Below are 15,071 nucleotides of genomic sequence, written 5' to 3'. Positions count from 1 at the left end.
TCCACAGTCTGTGATGATTTGGGGTGCAATGTCATCTGCTGGTGTTGGTCCATTGTGTTTTTTGAAAACCAAAGTCACTGCACCTGTTTACCAAGAAATTTTGGAGCACTTCACGCTTCCTTCTGCTGACCAGCTTTTTAAAGATGCTGATTTCATTTTCCAGCAGGATTTGGCACCTGCCCACACTGCCAAAAGCACCAAAAGGTGGTTAAATGACCATGATGTTGGTGTGCTTGACTGGCCAGCAAACTCACCAGACCTGAACCCCATAGAGAATCTATGGGGTATTGTCAAGAGGAAAATGAGAAACAAGAGACCAAAAAATGCAGATGAGCTGAAGGCCACTGTCAAAGAAACCTGGGCTTCCATACCACCTCAGCAGTGCCACAAACTGATCACCTCCATGCCACGCCGAATTGAGGCAGTAATTAAAGCAAAAGGAGCCCCTACCAAGTACTGAGTACATATACAGTAAATGAACATACTTTCCAGAAGGCCAACAATTCACTAAAAATGTTTTTTTATTGGTCTTATGATGTATTCTAATTTGTTGAGATAGTGAATTGGTGGGTTTTTGTTAAATGTGAGCCAAAATCATCACAATTAAAAGAACCAAAGACTTAAACTACTTCAGTCTGTGTGCATTGAATTTATTTAATACACGAGTTTCACAATTTGAGTTGAATTACTGAAATAAATGAACTTTTCCACGACATTCTAATTTATTGAGATGCACCTGTATATTTTAAAACCCCCCATGAAAAAGTTTGTGGCACATGGTTAGTGTTCATGATGTTTCTGACCAACTCCTCTGTTCTTTATCATCTCACATCAGCCTTCACTTGTCTGTCTGAGAAGTCAAATAAAAAAAAAAAAAAAAGTATAAACCAACCTTTGAAGCAATGTACATGTAAAATGTTGACAGGATTGAACAGTATATTGTTTATGAAAACAACAACAACCTGTACACAGTAAAATAATAGTATAGCACTGCATTGTGGGTTATTATAACGGTGACATAAAAGCAAAAACAATAAAGGATATTTCAGCAAAATGATATCAGCAAATTGAGTGTTTGATGGTTTTTGATGAACTTTCAGCATAACTCGAGTTTAATGAAGTTACAGCTTAACTCGAATTGTAAATAAGACACACACAGAAATCAACTCTCGGCATAAAAAACGCAACAGTGGTGACAATTAACAAACATACTTTTACATAAAAAAGTAAAAGCTGAACATTAAAATACAAGTAACTTAGACTACAACAAAAACATCAAAATAAACCAGTAAATAGTGAAAAATCTAAGAAATTTCTTCATGCCACAGTGCATTCTGGGAATTTAGGTGTTAATTTCAACAACAGTAGATAGTATGTAATTTGACAGCTATATGCTGCTAAATTACGGTTGTATACTGTAGCTGTAAAAACAGTGTCTAGCTGTTAATTTCAGCAACAGCAAGACACCGTTAATTTTACAGTAACTTGCTGGGAACCCTACTGCCAGTTCTTTACCATTTTTGGACGGGAAAATCTTTAAGAGTGTACCATTATATCAGAAATCTGATTATTTTGGAACAAATTTGTAGAATTGTCAATATACATAATTGTAATTTCACATGTAATTATGTTTTAACAGATCCCTTAGATATACATTCTTTGGGGAAAAAATTTGAATTCTCAAAATGTATATGGCACATTTTGATATGTATTAGAAAAGATATTTCTATGACATTGATTTTATAACACACACACACACACATGTTGGTGCAGCTATCATTATGAGGACTCTCCACAGACATAATGATTTTTATACTGTACAAACTATAGATTCTATCCCCTAACCCTACCCCTAAACCTAACCCTCACAAAAAACTTTCTGCATTTTTACATTTATAAAAAAAAAAAACATTGTTCAGTATGTTTTTTAAGAGATTTGAATTATGGGGACACTAGAAATGTCCTCATAAACCACATTTATAGCATAATACCCTTGTAATTACCAGTTTGTAACCTAAAAAAGTCCTCATAAACCACTTAAACTTGTCCACACACACACACACACACACACACATGTTGGTGCAGCTATCATTATGAGGACTCTCCATAGACATAATGATTTTTATACTGTACAAACTATAGATTCTATCCCCTAACCCTAACCCTACCCTTAAACCTAACCCTCACAAAAAAAACTTTCTGCATTTTTACATTTTCAATAAAACATTGTTTAGTATGTTTTTTAAGTGATTTGAATTATGGGGACACTAGAAATGTCCTCATAAACCACATTTATATCATAATACCCTTGTAATTACCCGTTTGTAACCTAAAAAAAAGTCCTCGTAAACCACTTAAACCTGCCCACACACACACACATACACACACACACACACACACACACACAGTACACTAATTTAAATATTCAAGCAATATCATACGAGCAAGAGTGCGATATGTCCCTACATCAGCACTGCTGTGATTCGACCACAGGCCGACAAGTTCAATGAACAAGTACATTTAAAAAAATTAGGAAAAACTGAGTACGGTCATAAAAAAGGCATTTGTGCATGGAACTACTTTCTTACACGACGGATCAGAATATGCTGTTGCTGGTTCAAACCAAATGATGTGTCCAAGCCTCTTAAAAACGTTACTTTAGAACTAGTATCACGGCTTGGGCTGTGTGTGTGTGTGTGTGTGTGTGTGAGAAAGAGAGAGAGAGAGAGAGAGAGATGGAGCATGTGCGATCACCTGTTGTTGATGCTGTAGTCTGTTAGTCAGCTTTCTGAAGATAATGTCATTTTGGTGAAGTTCATCCTATTTTCTCAGTGGAAAAATAGCCATCCAAGCTGAGGTACACCTCCCTATTCCATGGTAGCTGGTGTGCAAGAATCTTTCACTATAGAAACCACAATGTCCTCCTCCATTTTGAACAGTATTTCCAATGTGGAAAGTCCGGTAAGAGATATGTGCCTTGAGTTTGTGTAATTAATCAGTCTGTTGTGTCTCTCAGCTATGATGAGCCTTAATGCTGAAGTTGTTCGTTTAAAGTAGTTTAAAGCTATTTCCTAGCTTTAGTAGTGTAGTAGTAATATGAGCGATCACGGAGTGCTGTTGAATATAAACACTGAGTGACGCTGACACACTTCATGTCACCAACTGGCTCATATTACACGCAAAAATGATCTTTTGCCACCACCTGCTGGCTAAAATATGTAATGTCACAAAATTAAATGTAAAGAGACAGATGGCTCTTAACACATCTGCACTGCTCTTACACTTTCGTTTAGAACGGCACGAACACAAGTGCAGTGATACACACAGTGAAGCGTCCGAGTGCTGATAGTGTGAGACCATCAGTACTCATAGAACGTCTCTCGTCCAATCAGATTTGAGGACCAGAACTAACTGTTGTATATTATTAGATAACACACAAGCAAACAGTTCACTTCATAAACTCAACATTCTTCATACAGCATAGTGAGGATTATGTCCTTACAACATTCTGACATGATATTTCAGATTCGCTCAACATTCGTTCCGAACAGCTGGTGGAGCTGACATTTTTATTTCGTTGATAAGGCAAAGGGGATAGATCATCCCAAAAATAAAGTCATCCGGTTTTGGAACAACATGAGGGTGAGTAAATAATGACAGAATTTTCAGTTTTAGGTGAACTTTTCCTTGAAGTCTCAAGTGCTAAATCAGGAAAACAACCCTGAAATAATTCAAAACAAAAGAATCCACTACTGTCGCAGAGCAAAGTTTTCACATCTTTAATTCAACAGAGCCACTAATTAATAAAAATGTATTAATTTTTATTTTAAAGCATTAAATAAATCCAGACTGTTCCAATTTTCACATTTCTGTCTGATGGACCTGACCAGAAAAGTTCATTTGAGGGATCCAGATCTCTGTGCCAGTCCATTTGGTTCCTCCAGATCCAATTGAATCTAGCAGTACTGTGTGGCCTTGGCATGAGTTCAGTTGCTTTAGTCCAGATATTAAGCTTCTAAAACAGTCTGACTTGTTTCTTCAGCTCATTTCGTTTCCACTGTGCCAACCGGTCAAAATCTGCCACAGTCATTCCAAAGACATGATAGAACTCCTGTGGGGACAGATGTCTCTGCATGGACACCAAAACACAGCCAATGAATCTCTAGCACATCTACCATAATCTAACCACAGAATTTATGCCACGATGACCTTAAAGCTGCACTGTGTAACTTCTGCAACTAGTGGCACCAAACAAAACTGAAAAAATAATGGCTATGTTCGGAATAGCATACTACTATGCAACTTGCGCTACTGTCCTGATATTAACAACTCTTTCTTGGCTTATTATTTAAACAGACTGTAAAATGTTATGGCATTTTTACACAAAATCATATTAAATGGCAAATGTTTTTATTTCTGACATGGTAACTAGACGACACTTGCTGAATTAAATATGCACGAATTGAGGTCATGTGATAACAACGTAGCATGCTACTTTTGAAAAGTTTATAGCTGCATAATGTTCACTGCTTAATATACCATTTAAAAAACAGTAGGCAGTATTTACTGAGGATTATGCAGTAACACGCTAGTTTCTGTTACCAAACAGGTTTCCCCAAACGCTCCAGATAGCCCGCCCCAAACTCACACCACTGGTTGAGCCAATCAGCATGTTTACATGCAGTTAAAATGGAGCTACAGAGGGTTTTGTGTTGTCGAGCTACAGTTTTCATCTGTCTGTCCAGGTATACATGACACAATACACGATCGAATATTTTCGAAGGAAGGACGACATTGGGTTAAATACATTTTGCGCGTCAACTCTGTCTTTCGCAGCATGTGCACAATGCCGAGGACAACTGAGGTCCAATTAATACATGCTGGATGAAGCCGAGCTACAATTGTATTATCAAGGTCTGTTAATCTGACTTCGCAAAAATCAGACTGGTTCGATTTTAGTCCGACAAAAGCGTTTACATAACATTAAAAAAGACAAATTCTAAGAGCATTTACATATCATTTACATAAATTTGACTGAAGCGTTTACATATTTCAAAAAGTCGAATTATTAGACCGGTTATTTCAATACCATGTTTATCAGGCTACAGCGTTTACATAACATTCCAACAAATTATTAGATTTTAATATTACGTTTCAAAAAGACAAATTATTAGACAAATGATCCGACTAAAATCCAGTTTTGAAAGTGCATGTAAATGTACTGATTGTTGCTGTGTTGGGTTGGTTGGAAAGCTCAAACAAACAGAGCAATGTTTTGATAGTGCCACAGAGCCACATGTTCACATTTTTCAGGAGAACTCAACATACATGAATGGCTCTTATAGTTGTCTCTGAATATGAAGCATGGATGTATTTTAACAACCAAAACAATACGCATATCATCCTTCATCATTTTTCATTTCCTATCCTACAATGAGCCCATTTTTGTAAAAAAATAAATAAATAAAGTTATGATAATTTAATGGGAAAAAGATAATATCTAATAAATGAATGCACTTTGCTCACCTCTAATCTTGCTCTGTCCACATCATGTGGGAGCTGACAGCGTCCTCTAACCGTTACTATCAGAGCCTCATAGGGGTATATCTGCAATAAACATGAGAGTACACTAATGAATTGATCACATATTTAAATATCATCAGATTTAAACTGTAAACTGATGAACCAGAACTCTGGCAGACTTTTAGATAACAGTTAAGACTAATGTAGAACTAAATTTCAGTTAACACCTATTCCCTTTTTTAAGGCTGAATCAATGTCAGAAAAACTGGATCCTTGGATTTAGGCACAAATCTCTCTCTTAGAACAAATCATTTGTAAAGATCCTCACCTTGTAGTCTGGAAAAAAGAAAGAAATTAAAATAAGAAATCACTTTCTTTATATGAATCCAGAGATGTGTAATATTTTTATACAGTAGCGCTCAGAGAAACTCACCTCTGTAAGTCATGTTGACTGAACTGCTGCTGTCGTAGTGAAAATAGTCTGCACTGTGAGGCTGAAAAGAATCAATATTAAAGCCTTAAAAATGTTCCAGGTAGAATACATTCGGCATGCTGTCAGTTAGCACAGAAAGTAATTGTGTCTCTCAGTTTGTGTGAACACTTAAGGAAGTCTATGGGGCAAGACATCGCACTGGTATAAATGTTAAAATACACACCGTACAGCCACATTACATATTTTAATTTGACTTGTGTGATAAAACGGCTTACTAACTTTGTCTGTGTACAGTTCCAGTATATCCAATGTTTCAACTCCTGTCATGACCATGTAAAGCCGGCAAACACTGTAACTTTCACACAATACATGCATGGCAACCAGAAAGGGACTGTTTACAAGGAGTCCTAACACAGGAGTTACATCGGTAAGGCATAAACAGATGTCCATCCACCTAGAAAAGTAGCCCAACCACTAAAAGGAGGATTGAAAAACATTGCAACACAGCTCAAGTAACAAAAGATTTTTGTATGGAAAAATTTATATAAATGCTAAGTTTTTTTAAATATATATTTTTTTTATCCCCTTTTCTCCCAATTTGGAATGCCCAATTCCCACTACTTAGTAGGTCCTCGTGGTGGCGCGGTTACTCACCTCAATCCGGGTGGTGGAGGACAAGTCTCAGTTGCCTCTGCTTCTAAGACCGTCAATCCACACATCTTATCATGTGGCTCGCTGTGCATGACACCGCGGAGACTCACAGCATGTGGAGGCTCATGCTACTCTCCGCGATCCACGCACAACTTACCACTTGCTCCATTGAGAGCGAGAACCACTAATCACGATCACGAGCAGGTTACTCCATTTGACACTACCCTCCCTAGCAACCGGGCCAATTTGGTTGCTTAGGAGACCTGGCTGGAGTCACTCAGCACACCCTGGATTTGAACTCGTGACTCCAGGGGTGGTAGTCAGTGTCAGTACTCGCTGAGCTACCCAGGCCCCGACATGCAATTATTTTAAAGACAACCAAAGATTCACCAAATTTGAGTAATAATTTGGAAAATATATATATAAACAGGCTCTTGACTAATTTTTCAATACAGCCTCACATTCTGGTTTTACCCACAAACTTTAAGCCATGTTGCCATGCTGTTCTTTGGAATGACTAATGCAGTAAAATTCTTGGGTAAAATGAATGATAGGTTAGAATTTAAGCGGTAGGCTATATTCAGCATCTACAGGTCTGGTAAATGGTCACCGTTTCCTTTACGATTCTATTAAGCACATTTTTAAATTCACTAGTTCATTTTAAATGGTCCAGTGTAACAAGTGAATTTTGAAATGTATGTATCTATCTCAATTATGAGTTTAAAAAAGTTGCATGCGTCGTAATATGTGACCAATAAGATGGCTTTAATGTGTTTTTTTTCTTATTATTATTATGTCTGCCAGTGTCTATGTGCATTCCTAAGTGACCCTTCGCTAAGCTCCGACTTAAAAAAGTTTCTGACCAATCCTGTCTTAGCAACTGTTGCCCCGCCTCCATTTCTCTGACACGTGTTTGCTATTTTACAATGAGAGCCAATTGGAGGAATTGACAAACATTATGAATCATAGCCTCAATGATCCGCTTCACATATAACTCTATGAGAACGTGCAAAATGATTGACAGGCAGAAAGTTTGTTTGCTGTTAACAGAGTCTACAGCTGTCACAGGGACTGGTGAGATATCTCAGGACACTTGTTTCATTAATATCTTTAAGGGAGTAGGAACATTTTTTGCATACTTTTCCATGAACAAATTGCTTACAGCACCTTTAAGCCTCTCCATTATTGAGCACATGTGTGCCTCTCCCTTGTGATTGGTGTGCCGTGCGTTAAATATTTGATTGATAAATGGTGTTCATAAAGATGATGTTGTGTTTGTTATCTTCCCTGTAAACTATTTATTGCTTCTCTTGCATTTCGTATGCAAGAGAAGCAGCAGGATCAACTCTGTAGCTTTGTTCTCTCGCTTTTTATCTTGAGCCTTTAACCAACAATAGCCTACTGACATTAATATGTATATATTATTAGGTTGAAGTGTGTTGATGTGGTGAGCTTAGTGTATAAGAGCCTTTCTCACTGAAGGTAAGGCATTTATTTGGGCTTTAGTGGGGTGATTTATAAAGGGTTCCAAATTATTTGTTTAAAGTGTATTCATAATAAATTTGCCATTGCATGCCCTGTATAACGCTAGCTGCTGTTTCTTCACACCTGTTTCTTCACATCTGTTCCTGCATGCTGTTTCATCATAGTTGCTCGTTTGTTTTGCCAGACTTGTTGCACTACATTTGTCTTGTTTCTGCATTGTACAGTGCAAAACATTAAAGATAAATAAAAAGTGTGTACTCTATATTGTTTCAGAAATAAAAACCCGACAGATGTATAGGCTACATACAAAAATATTTTATAATGAATTCTTGCCAAATAAGGGTGATCTCTAATGAGTTGGGCTCAGGTGCATTCAATAAGGCAGAAAATCTGATCCAGATCGGGTTTTGTGAGAATAACGTGAGTTATGGCACAATAAAAGTAACTTAACTTACACTTACATTTACACCAGCACTTATAATCCACAGCAAGTAGAACTGAAATTACAGCTGGCATATCTGAAGATGTGAAACTAATGCTGAAACTTCTACCTTATCTCCAGAAGTTAGTAACTGGTTCGTTATTCCTTTGACATTCGGTTTCTCCTACCCACGCTCTCTGGAGCTGACAATTTTACAACAATATCATTAGCACAATTGGGTTAAAGAATATATGACTATACCATACAGGCATAAAACATTGAACTCAAATGGTCAGTGCTTGTTGTAGCTGGAGAATTATGCCTAAAAATGCTCCTGTGGGCTTTAATTGACTAGTCCTAGTAAGGGACTGTCTGAAAATTCCACCCATAGCACTAAAATATCAGAGGCGTCCAACCATGTATTCATTCATTAATTCATTCAATTAAAGTGCAAGTTATACATACAATTTACAATCTTTAGAATGTGTAAATGTTTGTTTTAATAACAGTGTTTAAGACAGAACATGCAAGGCAGTTGCATTGAACACTTGGACACCAGTGACATTTTAGCACAATGTGTGGATTTTTCAGATGGTCTCTTATGCACCATAAGTGATTATTTAATAAATATTAAACTTAAATTAAACTTTACCCCACTAAATATTATGCAGTCATAATGCATTGATGTTTCGCTTAAATATATTTTGTTTGGTCTATTTATTATGATGTGGGGTCACTGAAGTGGGATGGAAATGAGAATACCACTCTTACAATTCTACCACTCCAATTTAGGGGGGCCACTGGGAGGGTCAGGCCTATTGACACGGGGGCACTTTTCACATTAAAACCTGTTTGAGTCAAAAGAGTAGAGTCTCTAGTTTCATCCGATATGCCATTTTAAAAATTGCATCGATTTATTGCAAAACGACATGCTGTTAAACACAATGTTCACATATGTGGACAATAGGACTAACTTTCAATAAAAATCCTACATTTACTGTGCATCATCACATTGAGAATCAATGGACGTATCCAAAAAAGGATTACGGTATACGGAGGTAGGATGAAAATAAGGTGCATTTAAAACTGTTCTGAGACCAGTGCAGATAGACAGCACACTGGAGGTTAAGTCATTCACTAAATAGGAAGCAAGGGTGCATAATATAGCTTTCTAGGCAGCTAAGTACATTCACTCCTAAAATCCAACCAAAAGTTGAGTTTCAGGTTGCAGATGATGTTTGGATCACTCAACATGTTTGGCAGACATGGGACAATGATAATCAGTACATAGATTCAGAATTTTATAATGCAAAATGTTATTTTAACATGGTTGGCAGTGATTTGATGATGCTGGCCATTACTTTGAATCAGAATTATTTATTCAGCTTTATAGAAAATCAGCTGTAATGTCTGTAACGTCTCAAAAACTTGAATAACCAACACTCCTGGAAAAATAATAAACTATTTGATGAAGAAAAAAATCGGACTTCCTATAGCTTGGTATTACTTAAAATTTCGCAACTTAGCCTCGCTCTCCACATATGCGGACATCAATTTTTAGGAAAACTATTTGCTCTAGATTTTATTTATTTATGTATTTATTTTTTGTGCTTGTTTATTAGGTGCTACTAGTTACAAATCAATTAGGGATATGCACACAGCAGTCACGCGGGGGTCTCAGGAGGTTAAGATACTAAAAAACCCTGCTACAATAGAAGCCCTGAGCATTTAAAGAATCTTTTTGATTCAACAAGCTCAGAGAAACAGTCCACAAATCCATCTGCAGGCCTGGCCTCCACCCACTCTTTCAATCTCAGATATCTTACCCTGTTCAAGCAGTTTCTGCCGTACCCTGGCAATGATGCTGACTTAGAGATGAAGGAATCTGGGAGAGAACACACACACACACACACACACACACACACACACACACACACAATCAGATGGGAACACTTAACACCCACTCTATCTGACCTAACACTACAAGAGTGGGAAGATCTGAACACACAAACACACATCACACCATGTATTTACACTGGGCAAACAGAAGAAACCATTCACCACACACATGGATAATGCCTTGGAAGATGGTGAAATGAGTGATAAAACAGTTTGAGTGAATGCTTATCCAAATATTGTATAAACTGCACACAATCAATGATGCACAAATCCCGCATGCACACTCACCATGCCAAAAAACTTCTTTTGAACAGTATTTTTGGAAAATGAAACCAGTGACTTTAAACGAAACTGAAATCAGGATTATGCATCATTCAGAATTGAACTGAGAATGCCTTTTAAATTCCAGTTCAATTATTAATTTAATTTGAAGAAGCAAACATGACGCTTATTATTAAAGCAAGAATGATGTGGAATCAAAATACAATTCAAAGAAACTCATAACTGCTGTAAGTGCAGTTTTTAATAGTGCATTTCATTTTTCCATATTAATTACTAATAAGCATGTTATAATATACACACAGAGGGGTGTCTAAAATATCGGTTTAGGAAATTCCATAAAGAGAAATGTTATTGTAATTAATAATTAACATTCATTTAAATTCACTAGTTTTTTAGAATTAATGGACTATGACATTTTCTGATAAACATAATATAATTAGTACACTTGTGTGGTTGTAGCTCAATATTACTTTATACAAAATATTTTAACAGATTAATCTTTTGACTTAAAGTTGAAATGATATGGAGGATATTTTGTGGTGCTGTATGTGGTGTTTTGTTGATGTGTTTCATTGTAATGATGACTCTCTGTTCAATAAATCATGACTGTAAGTCTTGGAGTCACTCACCACTTTCAGCACTGTACTGGGATCTGGGAGCTATGGGAACAAACAGAGAGAAGGAGAGAGTAGATTAAGTTTGCTCAGACACAAATCAGACCCTAATGCTATGATCTAGTGTGAAACAATAGACCGTGTCATTGATGCATGGCCAAAAAGCACAAACTCATTCAGACTGTCAGTCTCTGTTCAGACAGAGCAATAAGAGTATCTTCCTTTATCTCTCATGAATAAAAGAGTACAGGCACTAGAGCTGAGGGGAGGAAATGAGGAGGAGGTGCAGAATCAATGAGGGTAAATACAAACATTCTGTGCATGTGTAAACACAGAAAGAGTGCATCAGTCAGATACTAAAGACTAAAATATATACTTGAAAAAATAAAATTCTATTTCTATATACAGCTCTTTTTCTAATCTATTCTGTTATGTTCTATTTTGCTTAATTCTATTCTGCTCTATTTGCTCCATTTTATTCTATTCTGCTCTATTCTATTCTTCTTTTCTCTACTTTGTTCTATTTTATTCTATTTCGCTCCACTCTGTTCTATTTTATTCCATTCTGCTCTATTCTAGTTTATTCTATTCTTCACTATTATATTGTATTCTGCTCTTTTCTATTGTATTCTAATCTACTCTATTCCATTTTCCTCTACTGTTCTGTTCTATTTTATTTTTATTCTGCTCCACTGTTCTGTTTTAGTCTATTCTGCTCCACTATTCAGTTCAGTTCTATTCTAATTTATTCTATTCTCTACTATTATATTCTGCTCTGTTCTACTGTATTGTAATCTACTCTTTTATATTTCTCTATTCTCTTTTGTTCAATTTTATTCTATTCTGCTCCACTCTGTTAACTTTTATTCTATTCTGCTCTATTCTATTTTATTCTAATCTGCTTTATTTCATTCTATTCTGCTCCACTGTTCTTTTTTTATTATACTCTATTCTTATTAATTCTATTCTCCACTATTATATTCTGCTGTGTTCTACTGTATACTAATCTGCTCTATTCTATTTTTCTCTACTGTTCTATTCTGTCCCATTGTATTCTGTTCTGCTCTATTTTATTGTATTCTAATCTGTTCTATTTCATTATGTTTTGCTCCACTGTCCTATTTTATTTTATTCTGTTCTATTCAAATTTATTCTATTCTTCACTGTTATATTCTGCTCTGTTCTACTGTATTCTAATCTGCTCTATTCTATTTTTCTCTGCTTTTCAATACTGCTCTATTTTATTCTATTCTGCTCTATTTTATTCTGATATGCTCTATTCTATTTTTCCCTACTCTTTTCTCTTTTATTCTAAACTGCTCTATTTTATTTGATTTTATTCTGTTGTATTCTAATTTATACTGTTCTCCGCTATTCTATTCTATCCCGTTCTATTGTATTCTAATCTGCTCTATTCTATTTTCTCTACTGTTCTATTCTGGTCTATTTTATTCTATTCTGCTCCACTTTTTGGTTTTAGTTTATTCCACTCTGATTTATTCTGTTCTCCACTATTATATTCTATTCTATTTTGAAGCAATTCAGTAATGGCACAGGTATAATCAAATCCCTTTATAATGTCACCTGTTATAATTTCAGCTCTTCTCTAAACCTCAAGAACACAGATTTGATATATGTGTCAGTTCAAACATACAGGTGCATCTCAATAAATTAGAATGTCGTGGAAAAGTTCATTTATTTCAGTAATTCAACTCAAATTGTGAAACTCGTGTATTAAATAAATTCAATGCACACAGACTGAAGTAGTTTAAGTCTTTGGTTCTTTTAATTGTGATGATTTTGGCTCACATTTAACAAAAACCCACCAATTCACTATCTCAAAAAATTAGAATATGGTGACATGCCAATCAGCTAATCAACTCAAAACACCTGCAAAGGTTTCCTGAGCCTTCAAAATGGTCTCTCAGTTTGGTTCACTAGGCTACACAATCATGGGGAAGACTGCTGATCTGACAGTTGTCCAGAAGACAATCATTGACACCCTTCACAAGGAGGGTAAGCCACAAACATTCATTGCCAAAGAAGCTGGCTGTTCACAGAGTGCTGTATCCAAGCATGTTAACAGAAAGTTGAGTGGAAGGAAAAAGAGTGGAAGAAAAAGATGCACAACCAACCGAGAGAACCGCAGCCTTATGAGGATTGTCAAGCAAAATCGATTCAAGAATTTGGGTGAACTTCACAAGGAATGGACTGAGGCTGGGGTCAAGGCATCAAGAGCCACCGCACACAGACGTGTCAAGGAATTTGGCTACAGTTGTCGTATTCCTCTTGTTAAGCCACTCCTGAACCACAGACAATGTCAGAGGTGTCTTACCTGGGCTAAGGAGAAGAAGAACTGGACTGTTGCCCAGTGGTCCAAAGTCCTCTTTTCAGATGAGAGGAAGTTTTGTATTTCATTTGGAAACCAAGGTCCTAGAGTCTGGAGGAAGGGTGGAGAAGCTCATAGCCCAAGTTGCTTGAAGTCCAGTGTTAAGTTTCCACAGTCTGTGATGATTTGGGGTGCAATGTCATCTGCTGGTGTTGGTCCATTGTGTTTTTTGAAAACCAAAGTCACTGCACCCGTTTACCAAGAAATTTTGGAGCACTTCAGGCTTCCTTCTGCTGACCAGCTTTTTAAAGATGCTGATTTCATTTTCCAGCAGGATTTGGCACCTGCCCACACTGCCAAAAGCACCAAAAGTTGGTTAAATGACCATGGTGTTGGTGTGCTTGACTGGCCAGCAAACTCACCAGACCTGAACCCCATAGAGAATCTATGGGGTATTGTCAAGAGGAAAATGAGAAACAAGAGACCAAAAAATGCAGATGAGCTGAAGGCCACTGTCAAAGAAACCTGGGCTTCCATACCACCTCAGCAGTGCCACAAACTGATCACCTCCATGCCACGCCGAATTGAGGCAGTAATTAAAGCAAAAGGAGCCCCTACCAAGTATTGAGTACATATACAGTAAATGAACATACTTTCCAGAAGCCCAACAATTCACTAAAAATGTTTTTTTTATCGGTCTTATGATGTGATAGTGAATTGGTGGGTTTTTGTTAAATGTGAGCCAAAATCATCACAATTAAAAGAACCAAAGACTTAAACTACTTCAGTCTGTGTGCATTGAATTTATTTAATACATGAGTTTCACAATTTGAGTTGAATTACTGAAATAAATGAACTTTTCCACGACATTCTAATTTATTGAGATGCACCTGTATGAGCTGCCTGCAGAGGGGTTATTGGGATCAAGCAGCTGATTAACTGCTTTGATCAGCACAGGTCAGCTGGTCAACTACACACTAGCTTTCAGCAGACTTTCATTGAGAAGCAAAGGTTGTGACTGTGTGTTTAGGAAACTCCTCTTTGACATTTCATGCACAGTGGTGGGTGATTTTGCTCATGTACCCACCACTGTGGTGGGCGACCTGTAAGACGTCTCGGAGAGACAAATGACAAGAAATGCCATTAGACACAAAGACACATGTTTGAAGAAACACACTTGATTATATTTTGAAGAACAGTTGAAAGAAAAGCTGTTGATGGCCGTATGTGATTCACTGTTGGTTCAGAGGTTCAGTGGCGCTCTGTCGCTCATGGGCGCAGCACGAGCGATTCTCATGGAACACGTGCATACATAAGAGTTCTCATGTCTGAAAACAGTTTGCAAGAATAGTGTCGTATATGAGAATGTTGCACATGATCTCAGACCATCTAAAGAGGTGCTCTGAATTTAATTAGCTTTATTTCCATGGAGAA

At 36.8% G+C, this 15,071-nt stretch overlaps 1 protein-coding gene across 1 annotated transcript in view; it reads right to left on the bottom strand.

Moving 5' to 3' along the window:
- Positions 1-1,885: 1,885 nt before the first annotated feature.
- The window catches only part of LOC127430655 (actin-binding LIM protein 3-like), a 153,136-nt gene continuing 139,950 nt past the window's right edge, over positions 1,886-15,071 (bottom strand). Inside the window, exons 17-22 of the mRNA XM_051680585.1 lie at positions 11,324-11,353; positions 10,340-10,398; positions 5,957-6,017; positions 5,852-5,859; positions 5,527-5,607; positions 1,886-4,129 (exon numbers count right to left, since the gene is read on the bottom strand). Of these exons, the coding sequence (XP_051536545.1) occupies positions 4,016-4,129; positions 5,527-5,607; positions 5,852-5,859; positions 5,957-6,017; positions 10,340-10,398; positions 11,324-11,353 (353 nt within the window). The 3' untranslated portion in view covers positions 1,886-4,015. The remainder of the gene's footprint in view (positions 4,130-5,526; positions 5,608-5,851; positions 5,860-5,956; positions 6,018-10,339; positions 10,399-11,323; positions 11,354-15,071) is intronic.

This window comes from Myxocyprinus asiaticus, chromosome 40 (assembly GCF_019703515.2).
Source record: "Myxocyprinus asiaticus isolate MX2 ecotype Aquarium Trade chromosome 40, UBuf_Myxa_2, whole genome shotgun sequence".
Classification (NCBI taxonomy): Eukaryota; Metazoa; Chordata; class Actinopteri; order Cypriniformes; family Catostomidae; genus Myxocyprinus; species Myxocyprinus asiaticus.
The sequence above is the reverse complement of the archived record's forward strand: the minus strand, read 5'-3'. Positions and strand labels throughout refer to the sequence as shown.